This window comes from Channa argus, chromosome 14 (assembly GCF_033026475.1).
Source record: "Channa argus isolate prfri chromosome 14, Channa argus male v1.0, whole genome shotgun sequence".
NCBI classification, from domain to species: domain Eukaryota; kingdom Metazoa; phylum Chordata; class Actinopteri; order Anabantiformes; family Channidae; genus Channa; species Channa argus.
The window spans coordinates 7165812-7185221 of record NC_090210.1 but is presented as its reverse complement, the minus strand read 5'-3'; the positions used below and the strand labels follow the sequence as shown (position 1 = coordinate 7185221).

General features: G+C 39.8%; 1 protein-coding gene across 1 annotated transcript; it reads right to left on the bottom strand.

The window, feature by feature from the left end:
• Positions 1 to 11381: 11381 nt before the first annotated feature.
• Positions 11382 to 12812, bottom strand: LOC137098344 (C-C motif chemokine 2-like). The gene is made up of 4 exons (XM_067474504.1): positions 12656 to 12812; positions 12434 to 12551; positions 11935 to 12012; positions 11382 to 11845 (listed from the first exon to the last, which is right to left on the bottom strand). The coding sequence occupies exons 1-4, from the start codon at positions 12759 to 12761 to the stop codon at positions 11695 to 11697; spliced, it is 453 nt and encodes a 150-aa protein (XP_067330605.1). The 5' UTR covers positions 12762 to 12812; the 3' UTR covers positions 11382 to 11694.
• Between the last annotated feature and the right edge of the window lie 6598 nt (positions 12813 to 19410).

Genomic DNA, 19410 nt, shown 5'->3' with positions numbered 1-19410 from the left:
AGACACCTTCAGGTGTATTTGCAGCATCCTTTTCTGAGAAACTCCTCACCACTTCAGAGAAGTAATCTAGTTTTACAATTTGTAAGCATACTTTCACCAGTAGTTAGGCAAATTGAGGGTAAGGTTGGGATGGTTGTAAGGTACATGTTTACTGTATGTATTGCAGAAACATTTGCAGCTTAGTGGAGCTACGCTTTCCAAAACAATTGCACAGCTTCATAAGAACAAGTTTCTGTCACAACTGTCGTGTCATATACCAAACCTGAAATGCACAAATACACGTTTATTAACAAACGTTTTTTTTCAACAGCATAGAAGCAATATTATTGACACTGAAAGTTACATGACATATTTAATTAAGACAGTGTTTGATTAAATAGATGTAGACATACTAATGTTTCAGAACTATCAGTCTCCGTTGCTCTGAACTGTTGACCCTAAGTACTTAAAGTCCTGCACCTTCTCCACCTCTGCTCCCTGTAACCTCATCGTTCCACCTGGGTCCCTCTCATTGAGACACATGTATTCTGTCTTGCTGCAGCTAAGCTTCATTCCTCAGTTTTCTAGAGCAGACCTCCACCTCTCTAGATTTTCCTCCACCTGCTCCCTGCTCTCACTGCAAATCACAATGTCATCTCCTAGACACTTCCATACCTCCACAGGTATGTCATCAGGACCAACTGCCTTTCCACTCTTCATCCTCTTCAACTTCCTTCTCACTTCACTTTTACTAATCTTTGATACTTCCTGCTTCACACCATTCACCTCTTCAGCACTTCATTCCATTTTATTTTCCTCAATCATCTACTCTTCAAAGTTCTTCTTCCATCTTCCCATCACACTCCTGGCACCTGCCAATACATTTCCATCCTTATCTTTAATCACTCTAACCTGCTGCACATCCTTCCCATCTTTATCTCTTTGTCTGGCCAACCTGGACAAATCCACCTCTCCCTCTTTAGTGTCCAACCTAACATACAAGTCCTCATATGCTCTTTGTTTGGCCTTTGCCACCTCTACCTTCACCTTACGCTGCATCTCCCTGTACTCCTGTCTACTCTCTTCAGTTCTCTCAGTGTCCCACTTCTTCTTAGCTAAACTGTTTCTCTGTATACACTCCTGAACTTCCTCGTTCCACCACCAAGTCTCCTTGCCCACTTTCCTCTTTCCAGATCACTCACCAAGTACCCTCCTACCTGTCTCCCTGATCAAATTAGCTGTAGTGGTCCAGTCATCTGGAAGGACCTCCTGACCTCCCAGAGCATTCTTCCCTTTTCAACTTCCACCACTTCATCCTCTGCTCTGCCTTTGTCCTCTTCATCTCCCTCACCACCAGCATCATTTTACAAGCGACCATCCTGTGTTGTCTGGCTACGCTCTCCCATACCAATACTTTGCAGTCACTGATATCTTTCAGGTTACAACGTCTACACAAGATGTCGTCCACCTGAGAGCTTCTACCTCCGCTCTTATACGTCACCCTGTGTTCCTGCCTCTTATGGAATGAAGTGTTCACTACAGCCATTTCCATCCTCTTTGCAAAGTCTACCACTATCTGTCCTTCTGCGTTCCTGTCCTGAAGACCAAACCTGCCCATGACATTCTCATCCCTTCTGTTCCCTTCAACTACATGTCCATTGAAATCTACTCCAATCCCCACTCTCTCACCTCTGGGGATGCTCTGCATCACTTTATCTAACTCACTTCAGAATTTCTCCTTCTCTTCTAACGCACATCCTACCTGTGGGGCATAACCACTAACAAAAATGAACATCACGCCTTTAATTTCCAACTTCAGATTCATCAACCTGTCTAATAGTCCTTTCACCTCTAGAACATTCCTCACAAACTTCTCTTTCAGGACAACTTCTACTCCATTTCTCTTCCTACCCAACCCATGGTAAAACAACTTGAACCCTGTTCCTAAGCTTCGAGCCTTGCTACCTTTCCAACTGGTCTCCTGGACACACAGTATATCCACCTTCCTTCTCTGCATTGTGTCAACCAACTCTCTAGCCTTCCCTCTCATATTCCAAGATTCAAAGTCCTTACTGTCAGTCCCACACTCTTGGCCTTCCTCTTCTCTCTCTGCCTATGAGGTCTCTTTCCTCCTCTCCTTCTTCAACCAACAGTAGCCCAATTTCCACCAGTACCCTGTAGGTCAACAGCATCGGTGGCGGTAGAGGTTGCATACTTGTCTCTTTTGTAAAATACTTAAAATTTACATCTTACATGTAAAACATGTAAGATGTATACATAATTGTTTAAACCAAATAAAAGGCAGATAGCTCATGTGTTGTAGCACAGTTAACTGGCAGCATTTCTCAAATGGCAGCAAGCAACCAATTTGTAAAGCTGCAAGTTAGTCTGCAAGTGAAAATCCCGCCCACTCCCAGTTTGTAAGTTCGCATTCAGTGTATCCATGATCACATTTTTCTTGTAAAATACTTGACTGGAAATGACGTGCATGCAATGGCAAATGACCAAATTTGGACAGAGGCAGCTCGGAAATCCTTCGGTTGTGGTGGGAAGGATTTCCTTCCTTCCCCTTTTGTTGCCCTATACTGAACACAACATTCAGCCCTAGAGAAAGGAGAGGGATGGAATGAGCGAAAGAGTGACCAGCACATCACGTTGCATTTACATTATTGCTGAAGTCAGCTGAATTTATAAATTATTGCAATCATTGACCTTTAAATGCAAATGATATTATTAAGTTACTCACTAAGCAATATAAGTGCCCAAATCTCTCAATGTATTTGTGTTTTCCATAATATGGAATCTCATCTCTTCTGGGTCAGAGTATAGAGTCATGGTTGGCTGGGGAAAAGTATAAATGGGGTCTCATATTTCTGTTTGAACTCAAGAGTGTGGTTGACAAATCCAAAAAACAATTTGTATTTCATGTTTAACGCCTTCTGCAGTGGAGTTTGTGCACTGTTTGTCCAATATGGCTTGTGTGTTCAACTTTATGACTGAAAGTCGAACTGCATATCAAAAGTTCAATCCCCACTGACCATTAAACACATCCTTTGAGTGCTCCAGCTGCTGATTTATTTGTATTTTGTTAGTCATGTTATCAAGTTGCCAAAAGTTTGAAGTTCCCTGAGGCCGACTGCACTGTAACATGATTTTGAAATTACTGTCGGAAATCTGACAAAACACAAGGCTTTCAGCAGGTTTCAGTTGGAGGATCCACCCTCCATATTATCCAATATGGATAATAATCATATGAATGCAGTCATAATAAACATACTTTAGACTAATGTAAGCTAAGTGTTCTAGGTCTGCTACAGTATAATTTGTTATCTGTATTTTAGTAGATTAACAGACATAATGTTTAGTAAAACATTTCAAACTAACAGCAAAAAAGTCAAATATTACTTTACTTCCAGAAAAACTGTTATATTCTGCATTTATTCGAATTCTTAGTTAGCTGTTACAAACAATAAGAGTAACAAAAGTGAGTTCCTACGAATAACTGCACTGTCTCAATATACTGTATGTATGCAACCCCCCCAGCCCCCACGCCACACACCCCCACCACACACACACACACATATAGTAGAAAACTATCATCCGGTTCACTTGCCCTGGTTCCTCTTTTGCGGGTATAAAATTTGGACATCTGGTCAGAGTAGATCAGTAGTCTCCATCTGCCAGATCCACAGGTCAGCCTTTGAAAAGAACCTCTGGAACATCACACACAGTAACAATGCAGCTGTCCATCTCAAGACTGGCATATCTGGCTTTCCTCATCGGGTTTCTAGCAATGGTTACGGCTTCTGGTAAGTTGTCTGTCAGGAGTCTCCACCATCTTACACTGCTTCAGGACAGATAGAATGCATATGCTACAACTTCAACTACTTGAAATTGTACCTTAGCTGTCACATTTTAAAGTGTTACATTCTGAAAATAATGTAAATACTGTATGCTCATAACAGCAAATCTTTTGTTTCCAAAAGCACCAAACAAGGTAAACGGATGCTGTACTGAGGTCAGTGTCGCGAACATCACTGCTCCCATTATTGGATACAAGGTCCAGAGAAAGAACCTGCCCTGTGTCCGTGCAATTGTGTAAGAAAAAATGCTTTTCTTTATTAAACAGTGATGATCAAAAATGCCCTTTACAATTAATGTATATTAAAGATTGTGACTAAACTCTCCCTTTTTCCCACCCAGATTTGAAACCACAGAGGGAAAAGTGTGTAGCCACTGGAAACAGGACTGGGTGTTTGAGAAGATCAAGGAACTAGAGTGAGTAGCCTGTCTTCACCTTAGTTGGTCCCCAGTATTAAATATTAACCTTAGTTGCTTTCTTCTGTGATGTTTCATGTTAAAAAAAACTTCTTTTGTCATTCATTGACATCTTCACCTGTTTTTTAACATTTGTCTCTTATTTCCTTGTTTTACAGGCAGGCCCGGAGGGCAACGACTACTCCTGCCACCAAAACCTCCAAACCATAAAAGACACGCCACTATTAATATTAATATGATCATCTTCAGTTTTTTTATATTTAAAATGTTTCCTAATGTTATTCAGAAATATTTAATATTTATTATTGACACTATTTATTTCTTGTGCCAATTTCTGTGATATTTGTTTAGCTAATAAAACTGTTAACATATAGTTGTACAAGTAGTAGAGAGTTCTTTACTGTTTTTCTATGATGAAAATAAATTATATTTATTAATATTCATTTGTTACTGTTTCTTAATATTGGATATAGAAGTGCTTATCAAATGACTATCAAGATGCCACAATGTTGATAGTCATAACAGAGTAGTTTTGCCATCTTGTGGAGACTTGAAATTATTGCAATGCAACTTCCATAGATGGTGTGTGTCACTGACGGAGTCACTTTGCTACCAGCCCCTTGGGTGCTGATGTGAAATAGCACAAGAGCCTTCAGTCGTGTCATACATTTGCATGAGCGCTGAGGGCAGGACACCTCAATGACACATTTATAGACACCTTCAGGTGTATTTGCAGCATCCTTTTCTGAGAAACTCCTCACCACTTCAGAGAAGTAATCTAGTTTTACAATTTGTAAGCATACTTTCACCAGTAGTTAGGCAAATTGAGGGTAAGGTTGGGATGGTTGTAAGGTACATGTTTACTGTATGTATTGCAGAAACATTTGCAGCTTAGTGGAGCTACGCTTTCCAAAAAAATTACACAGCTTCATAAGAATAAGTTTCTGTCACAACTGTGGTGTCATATACCAAACCTGAAATGCACAAATACATGTTTATTAACAAAGTACGTTTTTTTTTCAACAGCATAGAAGCAATATTATTGACACTGAAAGTTACATGACATATTTAATTAAGACAGTGTTTGATTAAATAGATGTAGACATACTAATGTTTCAGAACTATCAGTCTCCGTTGCTCTGAACTGTTGACCCTAAGTACTTAAAGTCCTGCACCTTCTCCACCTCTGCTCCCTGTAACCTCATCGTTCCACCTGGGTCCCTCTCATTGAGACACATGTATTCTGTCTTGCTGCAGCTAAGCTTCATTCCTCTGTTTTCTAGAGCAGACCTCCACCTCTCTAGATTTTCCTCCACCTGCTCCCTGCTCTCACTGCAAATCACAATGTCATCTCCTAGACACTTCCATACCTCCACAGGTATGTCATCAGGACCAACTGCCTTTCCACTCTTCATCCTCTTCAACTTCCTTCTCACTTCACTTTTACTAATCTTTGATACTTCCTGCTTCACACCATTCACCTCTTCAGCACTTCATTCCATTTTATTTTCCTCAATCATCTACTCTTCAAAGTTCTTCTTCCATCTTCCCATCACACTCCTGGCACTTGCCAATACATTTCCATCCTTATCTTTAATCACTCTAACCTGCTGCACATCCTTCCCATCTTTATCTCTTTGTCTGGCCAACCTGGACAAATCCACCTCTCCCTCTTTAGTGTCCAACCTAACATACAAGTCCTCATATGCTCTTTGTTTGGCCTTTGCCACCTCTACCTTCACCTTACGCTGCATCTCCCTGTACTCCTGTCTACTCTCTTCAGTTCTCTCAGTGTCCCACTTCTTCTTAGCTAAACTGTTTCTCTGTATACACTCCTGAACTTCCTCGTTCCACCACCAAGTCTCCTTGTCCACTTTCCTCTTTCCAGATCACTCACCAAGTACCCACCTACCTGTCTCCCTGATCAAATTAGCTGTAGTTTTCCATTCATCTGGAAGGACTTCCTGACCTCCCAGAGTCTGTCTCAGCTCCTCCCTGAAAACTACACAACATTCTTTCTTTTTCAACTTCCACCACTTCGTCTCCTGCTCTGCCTTTGTCCTCTTCATCTTCCTCAACACCAGCATCATTTTTGTTTTGTCTGGCTGGATACTTTACGGTCACTGATGTCTTTCAGATTACAACATCTACACAAGATGGTAAATGGTCTGCACTTATATAGCGCTTTTCTACCTATCGGCACTCAAAGCGCTTTACACTGCTTCTTATTCACCCATTCACACTCACAATCACACACACACTCATACACCAGTGGGGGAGCTGCTATGCAGCCAAAACTAACTGGGAGCAACTAAGTTGGGGTTCAGTGTTTTGCTCAAGGACACTTCGACATGTGACCAGAGGAGCCGGGGATTGAACCAACAACTGTGAGATTGGTGGAAGGTAGAGCGGTTGGCTGCTCTTTGTTCCTGCCTATTCTGGAAGGAAAGTGTTCAGTACAACCATTTCAATCCTCTTTGCAAAGTATACCACCATCTGTCCTTCTGCGTTCCTGTCCTGAAGACCAAACCTGCCCATCACATTCTCATCACCCTCTGTTCCCTTCACCTACATGTCCATTGAAATCTACTCCAATCCCCACTCGCTCACCTCTGGGGATGCTCTGCATCACTTTATCTAACTCACTCCAGAATTTCTCCTTCTCTTCTAACTCACATCCTACCTGTGGGGCATAACCACTAACAACATTAATCATCACGCCTTCAATTTCCAGCTTCAGATTCATCAACCTGTCTAATAGTCTTTTCACCTCTAGAACATTCCTCACAAACTTCTCTTTCAGGACAACTTCTACTCCATTTCTCTTCCTACTCAACCCATGGTAAAACAACTTGAACCCTGTTCCTAAGTTTCGAGCCTTGCTACCTTTCCAACTGGCCTCCTGGACACACAGTATATCCACCTTCCTTCTCTGCATTGTGTCAACCAACTCTCTAGCCTATTCCAAGATTCAAAGTCCTTACTGTCAGTCTCACACTCTTGGCCTTCCTCTTCTCTCTCTGCCTATGAAGTCTATTTCCTCCTCTCCTTCTTCGACCAACAGTGGCCCAATTTCCACCGGTACCCTGTAGGTCAACAGCATCGGTGGCGATGGAGGTTGCATACTTGTCTCTCTTGTAAAATACATACAATTTACATCTTGAATGTAAAACATGTAAGATGTATACATAATTGTTTAAACCAAATAAAAGGCAGATAGCTCATGTGTTGTAGCACAGTTAACTGGCAGCATTTCTCAAATGGCAGCAAGCAACCAATTTGTAAAGCTGCAAGTTAGTCTGCAAGTGAAAATCCCGCCCACTCCCAGTTTGTAAGTTCGCATTCAGTGTATCCATGATCACATTTTTCTTGTAAAATACTTGACTGGAAATGAAGTGCATGTAATGGCAAATGACCAAATTTGGACAGAGGCTGCTGAGAAATCCTTCGGTTGTGGTGGGAAGGATTTCCTTCCTTCCCCTTTTGTTGCCCTATACTGAACACAACAATCAGCCCTAGAGAAAGGAGAAGGATGGAATGAGCGAAAGAGTGACCAGCACATCACGTTGCATTTACATTATTGCTGAAGTCAGCTGAATTTATTAATTATTGCAATCATTGACCTTTAAATGAAAATGATATTATTAAGTTACTCACTAAGCAATTTAAGTGCCCATATCTCTCAATGTATTTGTATTTTCCATAACATTTTATCTCATCTCTTCTGGGTCAGAGTATAGAGTCATGGTTGGTTGGGGAAAAGTATAAATGGGGCCAAGAGTGTGGTGGACAAATCCATAAAACAATGTGTATTTCATGTTTAACGCCTTCTGCAGTCAGGAAAAGTTTGAAGTTCCCTGAGGCCGACTGCACTGTAGCAAGATTTTGAAATTACTGTCGGAAATCTGACAAAACACAAGGCTTTCAGCAGGTTTCAGTTGGAGGATCCACCCTCCATATTATCCAATATGATAATATGAATGCAGTCATAGTAAACATACATTAGACTACTGTAAGCAAAGTGTTCTAGGTCTGCTACAGTATAATCCGTTATCTGTATATTAGTAGATTAACAGACAAAATGTTTAGTAAAACTTTTCAAACTAACAGCAAAAAAGTCAAATATTACTTTACTTCCAGAAAAACTGTTATATTCTGCATTTACTCAAATTCTTAGTTAGCTGTTACTAACAATAGGAGGAACAAAAGTGAGTTCTTACGAATAACTGCACTGTCTCAATATACTGTATGTATGCAACCCCCCCCCCCACCCCACACACCCCCACCACCACACACATATAGTAGCAAACTATCATCCGGTTCACTTGCCCTGGTTCCTCTTTTGCGGGTATAAAATTTGGACATCTGGTCAGAGTAGATCAGTAGTCTCCATCTGCCAGATCCACAGGTCAGCCTTTGAAAAGAACCTCTGGAACATCACACACAGTAACAATGCAGCTGTCCATCTCAAGACTGGCATTTCTGGCTTTCCTCATCGGGTTTCTGGCAATGGTTACAGCTTCTGGTAAGTTGTCTGTCAGGAGTCTCCACCATCTTACACTGCTTCAGGACAGATAGAATGCATATGCTACAACTTCAGTACTTGAAATTGTACCTTAGCTGTCACATTTTAAAGTGTTAAATTCTGAAAACAATATAAATACTGTATGCTCATAACAGCAAATCTTTTGTTTCCAAAAGCACCAAACAAGGTAAACGGATGCTGTACTGAGGTCAGTGTCGCGAACATCACTGCTCCCATTATTGGATACAAGGTCCAGAGAAAGAACCTGCCCTGTGTCCGTGCAATTGTGTAAGAAAAAATGCTTTTCTTTATTAAACAGTGATGATCAAAAATGCCCTTTACAATTAATGTATATTAAAGATTGTGACTAAATTCTCCCTTTTTCCCACCCAGATTTGAAACCACAGAGGGAAAAGTGTGTAGCTACTGGAAACAGGACTGGGTGTTTGAGAAGATCAAGGAACTAGAGTGAGTAGCCTGTCTTCACCTTAGTTGGTCCCCAGTATTAAATATTAACCTTAGTGTCTTTCTTCTGTGATGTTTCATGTTAAAAAAAAATTATTTGTCATTCATTGACATCTTCACCTGTTTTTTAACATTTGTCTCTTCTTCTTCCTTGTTTAACAGGCAGGCCCGGAGGGCAACCACTACTTCTGCCACCAAAACCTTCAAACTATAGAAGACATGCCACTATTAATATTAATATCATCATCTTCAGTTTTTTATATTTAAAATGTTTCCTAATGTTATTCTGTAATATTTATTATTTATTATTGGCACTATTTATTTCTCGTGCCAATTTCTGTGATATTTGTTAACATATAGTTGTACAAGTAGTAAAGAGTTCTTTACTGTTTTTCTATGATGAAAATAAATTCTATTTATTAATATTCATTTGTTACTGTTTCTTAATATTGGATATAGAAGTGCTTATCAAATGTATAACAGAGCAGTTTTGCCATCTTGTGGAGACTTGAAATTATTGCAATGCAACTTCCATAGATGGTGTGTGTCACTGACGGAGTCACTTTGCTACCAGCCCCTTGGGTGCTGATGTGAAATAGCACAAGAGCCTTCAGTCGTGTCATACATTTGCATGAGCGCTGAGGGCAGGACACCTCAATGACACATTTATAGACACCTTCAGGTGTATTTGCAGCATCCTTTTCTGAGACACTCCTCACCACTTCAGAGAAATAATCTAGTTTTACAATTTGTAAGCATACTTTCACCAGTAGTTAGGCAAATTGAGGGTAAGGTTGGGATGGTTGTAAGGTACATGTTTACTGTATGTATTGCAGAAACATTTGCAGCTCAGCGGAGCTACGCTTTCCAAAAAAATTGCACAGCTTCATAAGAATAAGTTTCTGTCACAACTGTCGTGTCATATACCAAACCTGAAATGCACAAATACACGTTTATTAACAAAGTACGTTTTTTTTTTTTTAGACTGGAGTGCATTATATTAAGAGGTGTCCTAATGTTCTGGCCCCTTCCTTCCTTTTAATTAGCCTGGCCAGGTTGGCAGAGCTGACAGCTGCATTGCATTGTAGCAGTAACAGTTTACTTTGTGTTTTCACAGCAGAGCTGTTGTGGTAATGCATGTTCATCGAGTCGGAAAGGTGTTCGACATTAATCTAGATGCTGAGAAAACACCCTATGTATTTAATCAGCATTGTGTGATAGATTATATATTAGAACATATCAGTGCTGTGCTATTAGCTAAATTGGAATCAATCCGTAGGTTACTCGAAATACCATGTGCTGCAAGTGTGTAGCAAAACATAATATCTGAAATATTACTTGTCCTAGTAAATTGAAATCATATAAATAATAAATAAATAAAAAAGTATATTCTTTAAATGTAAATACATTTTACCTAAATACTTATTAAACACAAACTCATTTTAGATTTTAAGTATGTATAAAGATTTGGTTTAGTTTTTATTAACTAAATATATTCAAATTTTTTATAATATTACTCTCTACCACATTTCTGCTATTGCTTTACTTAGTATTAACTTATGGTTTTAAGTAAATTTTAACTTTTATTACCTAAAATCTGCTTAATTATGAGAAAAGGTTACAACTGATCCCATTCGTGACAGCTTTCCATAAGTCTGCCTGCCCTTTGAAGAGAAGCTGTTGCAACATTGCAATATGTTGTTGAAGTCGCTCCACACCGAACAACAATGACAAAACTCAATTTTTTGGGTTGACACAATAACTTTGATACATGGCAGACATGCCACATTTAAGTCAACAAAGCAGTGATTTCAATGATATAAGAATTATTCTTTTCACGCTTGATCATAATTGAAAGCATATAAACACCTCTTTGAAAATATATCTAGAAGAAAAGTCCTCCTAGTATGGAGCAGGGCCTAATTTACATGTAAAAAATAGTTTTGTGGTTTTTTTCATGTTTCTTATTGGAAGAAATGGAAACTGTTGTAACTGCATCTTGTTACCACCTTACTCCATCTTTTACTGATATTAAGTGTCTTTCCCATAGAACTCATCATATCATAATTTAAAATGTCATACAACACCATACTCATTTTCAACAGCATGGAAGAAATATTATTGACACTGAAAGTCACATGACATATTTATTTAACACAGTGTTTGATTAAATAGATGTAGACATACCAATGTTTCAGAACTATCAAGTCAATTTATTTCTTTAAGAGAGTTTTACAATACGACAGGAAAGAACAAATAATGATTAAATCACTCAGCACATAATATAAATCAGTAGCATCAAAGCAGGTCTCTTAGGTTCCACTGAAGTCATGAGAACAGTAAATAATATTCCTAACATAGCTCAGCTTTCAATATAACACTTAATTGTTACATTGTAACTGAATTGGTAATACACACAATGGTCTAAGCCCATAACTTGCTTTTTGCTAATAAAATATTTCTGTGTCGTTCAGGAATGGTTCTGTGGTACTAAAAAAAGATCCATTTCCATCATTAAATGGCAGGTGTCCAGGAGCACTTTTTGTCCGAGTTCTCCGTCCAGCAGAGCCTTTCTTGGACATCTTTTTCAGTTTGGAACTATAGAATAAGAGACAAAAGAAGATATAAATGTGTGTGGACAAATACCATGGAAACAGGTTATTAAAAACTAAGTAAGAGTATCATACCTGAGTAAGTCCAGAGTCTTCCTCACCCATTCATCTTTCCTAGTCACACATATGGCCACATTCTTAGCCGTGTAGAGACTGCAATAGATAAAGACATTAGAAGTGAAGTGGATGAGAGCACAGAGTTTTTTTCTTATTGTGCCCATTCAAATTTAAGTACTCATACTTTACAACTTATATTCACATAAAATTGTGTTACGAAAATATTGTATAAAAAGAGTATTTTATTCAGTGTTTTGGGTCCTTTACTATGCTTTCATAGTAACACCTTTGGTAAGTGCTGCATAAGTATTAAGGTGGTGACTCAGCTCTATTGCGTAACAATGTAACAGCCGTTTTGAAGTAATACTGAACAGGCCAAATGAAGAACACAATATGCTTCAATAAATCCAATAAATCCAGTCACTTAGTTATCACCAACTAATGGTGATATTTGATGAAACACCTCCTGATGGTGTTTGTAAGTTGGATTTGTCATAGTTTAGTCGGAGAGTCTTACATGATCGCCTCAATGTTGCAGTTTTCGTTGGGGGTTTGTAGTCTGTAGCCTTTTATACGCTGGAAGGGTATCGGCTTCCTATTGAATGTTGTACAACAGGCTTTGCTGCTTTGGGAACCTGCCACATAACCACACAAACCCAAAATTTTAGATGTACAAAAATAATAACTACTGTATTTTAATCTGACTGACAAGTATTAAATGTAATGAAATGAAACTTACAGGAAGCTGGACCTGGACCGAGGAGACCCGGCATGAGGCAGAGCAGAACAGTTGTCACAGTGATCAAACCTCTGGAAACCATGTTGACAGTGCGGAGAAACAGCATAGGACTTAGTGAATATGTAACCTCCCTATATATATATATATATACTAAAGGCACTACTCATGTTTTTTGTAACCTGTGGCTCCTAAATTGAGGACAGGAAGCCCACTATTGCATTGTTGCAACCAAACACGCAGACTTTTTTACCAGGTAATATGGTGCCATTGCGCAACACTGAGATTTGTTTCCGTGGGCATGTGGGCCCATAGGAGTTTCCAAGAACCTGGTGCACAGATGCATTAGGATTTTATTATCTGCCTGTGCTCTTATTTTATTATTGCCTTTAGCTTTAATAATTGTGCCACAGGTCCTAATACTACACTTTGGATTGTAATCATCATAAATTCTTTGTTTCATTGAGATTTTTCCAAAACTACATTTTATTGCAACATCCTTAGCTCTGTATAATTACGCAGAATTAAATTTATGAAATATTGCCCTTATCTTGCTTAATATATCAGCTATTATTGACAAAAATGACTGTAAGATCCACTATCATAATTTCACGTGGTATAAACGTGTAGTCATGGTGTTTTACATAATCAGCAATGTTGATTGTTTTGTGGTGAGACTTGATGGTGTAAGAGAGGTTTGTCAAAACCCCCCTCCTCGTTAGCATGACCTATTTAGTCTGCAGAAAGCTGACAACTCCAAAGCTAGCTCAGCTGACCTAGATAGGCACAACATCTTGAAGTTGTAAATTCTCTATGGTGTATTGTATGCCTCAAAACTGATGTGTACGAGCCGTACATGAGTAATTGTAAAATGAACAGCTTCTACAATTTTCCACATTCAAGAGTATTTGATGCTGTACTGTCCCCGTGGGTTTTCCCACTGACACTAAATACAGTTTGTGATTCCATCTCGATATTTTGCCAGGCAATGTTTTACATTAAACTTTTGCGTACCATTCTTTCACAAATGTAGGGGAGACAAATTAGATTCTCTAGCATACTAGAGTTAAAACTGGAATGATCCCGAAAAACAAATCGATTTTTTGGTTTCCCTTTTCACAGGGAAATAAAGAGTGCGAAAACCATATCACATTAGAGCTGATTTGACAACAGTGCAGATACATGTACTTGTCCTTACACACCTGGAGACAAGGCTGACAGTTTAATTTGTTTATGAAATTTCACCACACAAACTAACACTGATAATACTAACCGATAGCTAATTAACACCTGATTAATATGTCTGTCCATGACGTCATTTCCATCTCCAGACACATATATATATATATATATATATATACTGTCTATATATATATATACTGTCTATATATATATATACTGTCTATATATATATATAGATATATATGTACTATAGAATCACCTGGAATTAGACAAAAATAAAATGACGTTGTGTTTAAAATGTTTTGTTTTAGTGAGAATATCTGCCATATGAAAACATAGCCTAGTATAGTAAGTATGCAATATAGATCAACTTCACATCTATGAACTTCACATCTATGAAGTTGATGCAGTTACCCTTCACCATTGTTTTCATTACATATTACAGTACATCAGACAGCAGCTCCTTGTCTGATCTAGTAAACCCAAATTAGTTTTGACTGTGCTGGGCTGTGTCATTTCACGACAGTTTCAGAGATCATGACTCATTCCGCCCTCGTCATGACTTGCCCAAGGTTTGACCTTCTTGAAACTTCCTCTGTTGTCCCACTCGGCAGACAGGCCCACACATCTTAATTTAGTACATCACATCTCATGCCACGTTTGATGTTAGCCCACCGCAGTTTTTTTTCCACCTTCACCCATAGGGGGGCACTGTTGGTGTGGACTGCTAATGGTTTTCAAACAAGACAGGATAAAAAGATGCGTAGTCCTGGCTCAACCTGAATATCTGTCTTTAACAATGGGGCAAATTAGGCTTTTGTTTCCCAAACTATGCACATTGCACACATCATGTCTGAAACTAAATGTGTGACATTCAGAAGACTTTCAGAAGATTGGGAACAGCTGTTTATTGTCTGTTTCATCATGGCTTTCTGTGTGTGACCTACTGTGTGTACTGAAAAAGAGAAAGGCAAAACAATAAACTGGATATCAGTCTGGTTTGAAAGCAAAATCCTTGCTAATCCACCATAAGACACAGCCTGTTATCATTTTTCTTTGTGAAACACACAAAATTGCTCAGATACACACTTTCCTGTTAGGTTCCAGCCACACTTCAAAGGGTTATTTCTATTACTTAATAATGTCCTGTTTTCATACATTTATTCATTATTACTTGAAAAAAAAGGATATTTTTTAAACAAACCAAACAGATAATTTGGAATCATTTCTTTTGACTCTAAAATAATCTATCCATTCTCATTTATAGACAAAACAATTGACTGAATAATTAAGGACATAATTTTCAGCTAAATCCATGATGAAAATAGTTATTAATTGCAAAAGCCAGAGACATCTGAAAATAACATAAACCGCATTTTTGTAAACGTTCATGCAGAGAATATCAAGCCATATTATTATTATTATTATTGAGCAGTAATAAATTTCAGTAATCAAACACTCATTAGCATTTATTTTATTATGTTCATGGCAACTTGACAAATCCAAGTTAAATTTTCTCTCCCCTTTTAGCCTTGTTTTGCTCCTGATCAACTTCTCAGTGAAATATATCTAAAGTATCCCCACCAAATGTTGGCTGTTCGTCAGCTTCTAAGCTGTTTTTAAAAAACGGTGGTAGCTTCTTGCTGTGACAGGAAACAAAACTGATGAGACCAAACCATAATAATAATATTGTAAGCTGAAAAACTGAGCTGAATGATTGTTAATAGAAAATAGTTATTAATGATGGTTTACCAATTAATGCCTTTTCTAAATGGTCCTTCGCTACTTTGAGCACTGCTTCCAAAGGGCCACCTATTTTTTAAGATTGTGGCTCCTTTTTTGATCAAAGGATTCACATTTTCCTATTCATCTGTCGTATGATTGGAAAACTTTGGCCGGGATATTTACCTGAGGGTTGCAAATACATGTTTTGGGCCCCCTCTTTCTGGACTAATACTAGTGGAAGAGCAAGAAAAGAGAGGAGGGAGGGCAAGGGTAAAGAGATGGGGTCACAGTTCAGATTTTCACCCACACAAGGCCTGCTCTGGTCACCTGCGTGGGTTTGGGGCAAGAGAAAGGCAAGGATGCACGCACACATGGACACACACAAAAAGAACAAAAACAACAGCTTTCTAACCCTGAATGTCAAATGTGGCAAAGGAGCCTGGAATAAAAGCATTTTAAATTAGCAATAAACTTCCTCAAAACTATAGAAGGGGCCATTGTCAGTATCCTTAAAAGCATTTCATAACAGAGGAGAGTTTAGGCATCGAGAAAGATGAAAAAGCTTTCGAAGCACTTGGCTGTGGCATGATCTTCAAAAAAATGCCTAGTTTATCATAATTAGCATTGTTCCAGACTGTCAGACCCGTGGGGCATGGAAAACAATGCACTCTTCAATGTTTTATTGAGGACTTATGGTAAATTACTTGTATAATTATGTGAGCCGGGCAGATTCTGTCCTCACCATCTCCTCCTACATCCCATCTGCCCTGTGTGTCCAGAGTGTGGGTGACTGAAGTAGCTGTGAGGGGGGGATGAGGAATTATTGTGGAAAATTATAAGAAAACTTGTGATGTAACAGTCTGAGTTGCAAGTCTGCTGTTTTAGCCGACACTGTAACATTGACGGCTCCAACAGAATGAGTAGTAGAAGACGAAAGAGGGGAAAATATAGAATTAAAAGACCTCTGTGACATTAGGAAGCGCCCATAGGTATTTTAGTCTGGCAGAGCTAACTCCTGGCCAGGGAGACTCCCGAGGATAGAGTCAGCCAAAAGAGGTGAGGAGAAAAGAGGGGAAGAGAGTAGAAAGTATTTTTAGGGTGGTCTGTTATCTGCGGAGACGAGGGCGTGTGATATCACAGCCAGGTCACATCGCTGAGGGGGAAACAGCATGGGCTCCTCCACTGAGACGGCAGATAAGGAGGAACAGAACAATGAGATCCGTCTCTCAAACGCACACTCGTACGTCCGCAAAAGTACACAAACATACAAACTCAGAACCTCATAACCACATCAACAGGAAGACAGGCTGCAGCTTCACGCTCACACATCCTCTCACAGATACTTAGAAACCCATCAAAGATGGTAAAAGATCATATCAGAATGAAGCCTCAAAGCTCCACAGGTGACCTGAGAGTGTGTGTTATTGCTCCAGTGATGGACGGACAAAACCACCATTATCATCAAGCCACTTCACTCAGCTGTGTATCTCTTTCTTTCTTATGCTCTCTCTCTATGTGTCTCTCCCCTATTGTAGCCCTCTGAAGATGTAAATGCCAGCAGAACAGATGGATGGAGAGAACATCTCATCACTTTGACACCATGTTTATACAATCACACAAACACACAAACATGCCACACAAACACGCTTCACGTGCACCCACACGCACACACACACACACAAACACACACACACAAACGCTGTGAAGCGAGCTGCTGATGGAGATTTCTTCATTTATCAAAATGAGCACCCTACGTATGCACATACACTTTGGTGTTTTGGTGCTTTTGATGAAACCTTCTGTTTGCTTCTTTGTTTGCACTAAACATACACAGGCATAAACACAGACGCACATCCACATGTGAACACTCATGAATTAAGTAATTTGCCAGACTAGCAGCTGTTATGAGAGAGATCTGGGTACTAACGAAAACGCCTCTGTCATGGAAATGAAGCTTTGTCAACCCCAGGACTTCGACCACACACACTCACAGTGGGCAGATTTAGAAAATCTGACTGTCACCAAACCTGGAGAATATTAGTCGACTTGCATGAATATGAAATGGTTTGAGCTCCCAGAACGATGTAAGCGCTCGGTGTATGACTGCAAGCCAAATGAAACTAACTCGCTCCAGGAATATCTTAGCGAGGCTTTGAGGGAAGATCCTTTTTCAACACCCAACACTGCCCCCCTACACAACCGCCACCCACCCAACCAATCAAATCCTCACTTGCAATGCACTGCTCCTCATCTCTGTTCTCTGCTTCTTTTGTTCATCTCTCTCAGCCGCCCACACACCTACCGTCCCTCGGGCTTTTCTCTTTACACTCTCACACACATGCATGCATTTACATTTGGCTACTTTGTATGTAGTTTGCTTTATTTCTTCTCGTCTTTTCCGTTTTTCTCCTCGTTGTCCGACACTTGGATATACTGAGTCTGTGTGAATGTAGGTTCACATGTGCACATTTACAAGCAAAAACACACACAGGGCCTATAGTTATTTCTTTATAATACAGATGTGTGGGCAGCAGCCATCTGGGGCCCCAAAGGAAAACAAAAAGTAAGCGTGCATGTATGTCTGTTTCTGTGACATAAAAGGCTAAGGGCCAAGCGTAAAGCAGGGGTTTGAGGTTGGGGACTTGTTGTGACCCCCCCCCCCACCAGAGATGGGGAGCTCTCAGGGGAGAGTGGGAAAAACATCCCGACGGTCATCAATCAAAACTTCAGTGACACAAATGACCAGAAACAAGCAACTGTTTTCCATCCATGTCAGTGTGTCACCTCCAGCCCACAACCACATCCCACCCACTCACGCCGCAACTCCATAGGCCCTCGCCGCACGCCGCTCGACACGATTGGCCTGCCAGTCCCCAAGTGAAATCGTGATCCCGTCTTGGCTAATTGGGTCTTTGTGATTGCGCAGTCTGTCGTGGCACTGGGGGAGAAAGAAACGTGAAAACGGTATTATGGTGGATGGGGGGAAGACTGGCAGGTTGAAGCATGGAGATCGTTTTTGGCGTCTCAATGCGCCAGATGCTCTTCCTGGGTCCATTATGATGCCTTACAGGGGATCGAGATGGTTTCGGCGTAGCAACTGTGAAGACACAAAGCGAGATGGAGACCAACACAAATGCACACATGCAAATGCAAGTTCACCCACACTTACATGTGCTCTCACACACACAGTCCCCTGTTTAATACACTTAAAACCAGTCACAAACCAAAACAATCTTTGAAGGTCTTTTCCAACAAAGGTTATGAGAACCCTTGAATGTTTCAAACAGGGGCAAAACCAAGTTGAGCATGTTTCACCTTTTGTGGTTATAATGTACATCTGATCGCGGAAAACCCCATTGGATTAATGAAAACGAAACTATTTGCTTCTTCAAGCTGTGATTGTTCACCAGACTTTCTGAGACAAGGAGAGTGTAGGAGGATAGGTCATGAGCCTGCTCTTTGTTTGCTCCACCAAGCTCCTGCACGAGGCTGTAGTCATCCTTCCTGTTTGTAACTGCCCTATTAATAGCCTGCTCCAATTATTATATCGTGTCCATGAGGGTCTTATAGAATATAAATTATTAAATATTGCAGATGACAGATGGTGGGGAGATGATTGAAGCTCCTTATCTTTCCTTTATCAGCCTCAAGATATCCAACAATCTAATAGACACTTTCATCAGTCCTCCTTACCCCCACAATCATCAATAGGTGGCGCTACAGTCACGCTCCTCGGTGTTGATACTTCTCAGGACAAAGAGCCTCCAACAGCCTTGACTGCTATTAGCAGAAGCAAATATAAGCCTTCCAGCACTCTGTTTGGAAGCTGTGAAATTTTAAATTCATGTGAG

Bases quoted from the DNA above. Each gene is read 5' to 3' on its own strand.
- LOC137098344 (XM_067474504.1), bottom strand. From the start codon at position 12,761: ATGCTGTTTCTCCGCACTGTCAACATGGTTTCCAGAGGTTTGATCACT. The intron at 12,552-12,655 runs GTAAGTTTCATT...GTTATGTGGCAG, and splicing joins CGGTCCAGGTCCAGCTTCCT to GTTCCCAAAGCAGCAAAGCC. The intron at 11,846-11,934 runs GTATGATACTCT...CTTATTCTATAG, and splicing joins AAGACTCTGGACTTACTCAG to TTCCAAACTGAAAAAGATGT.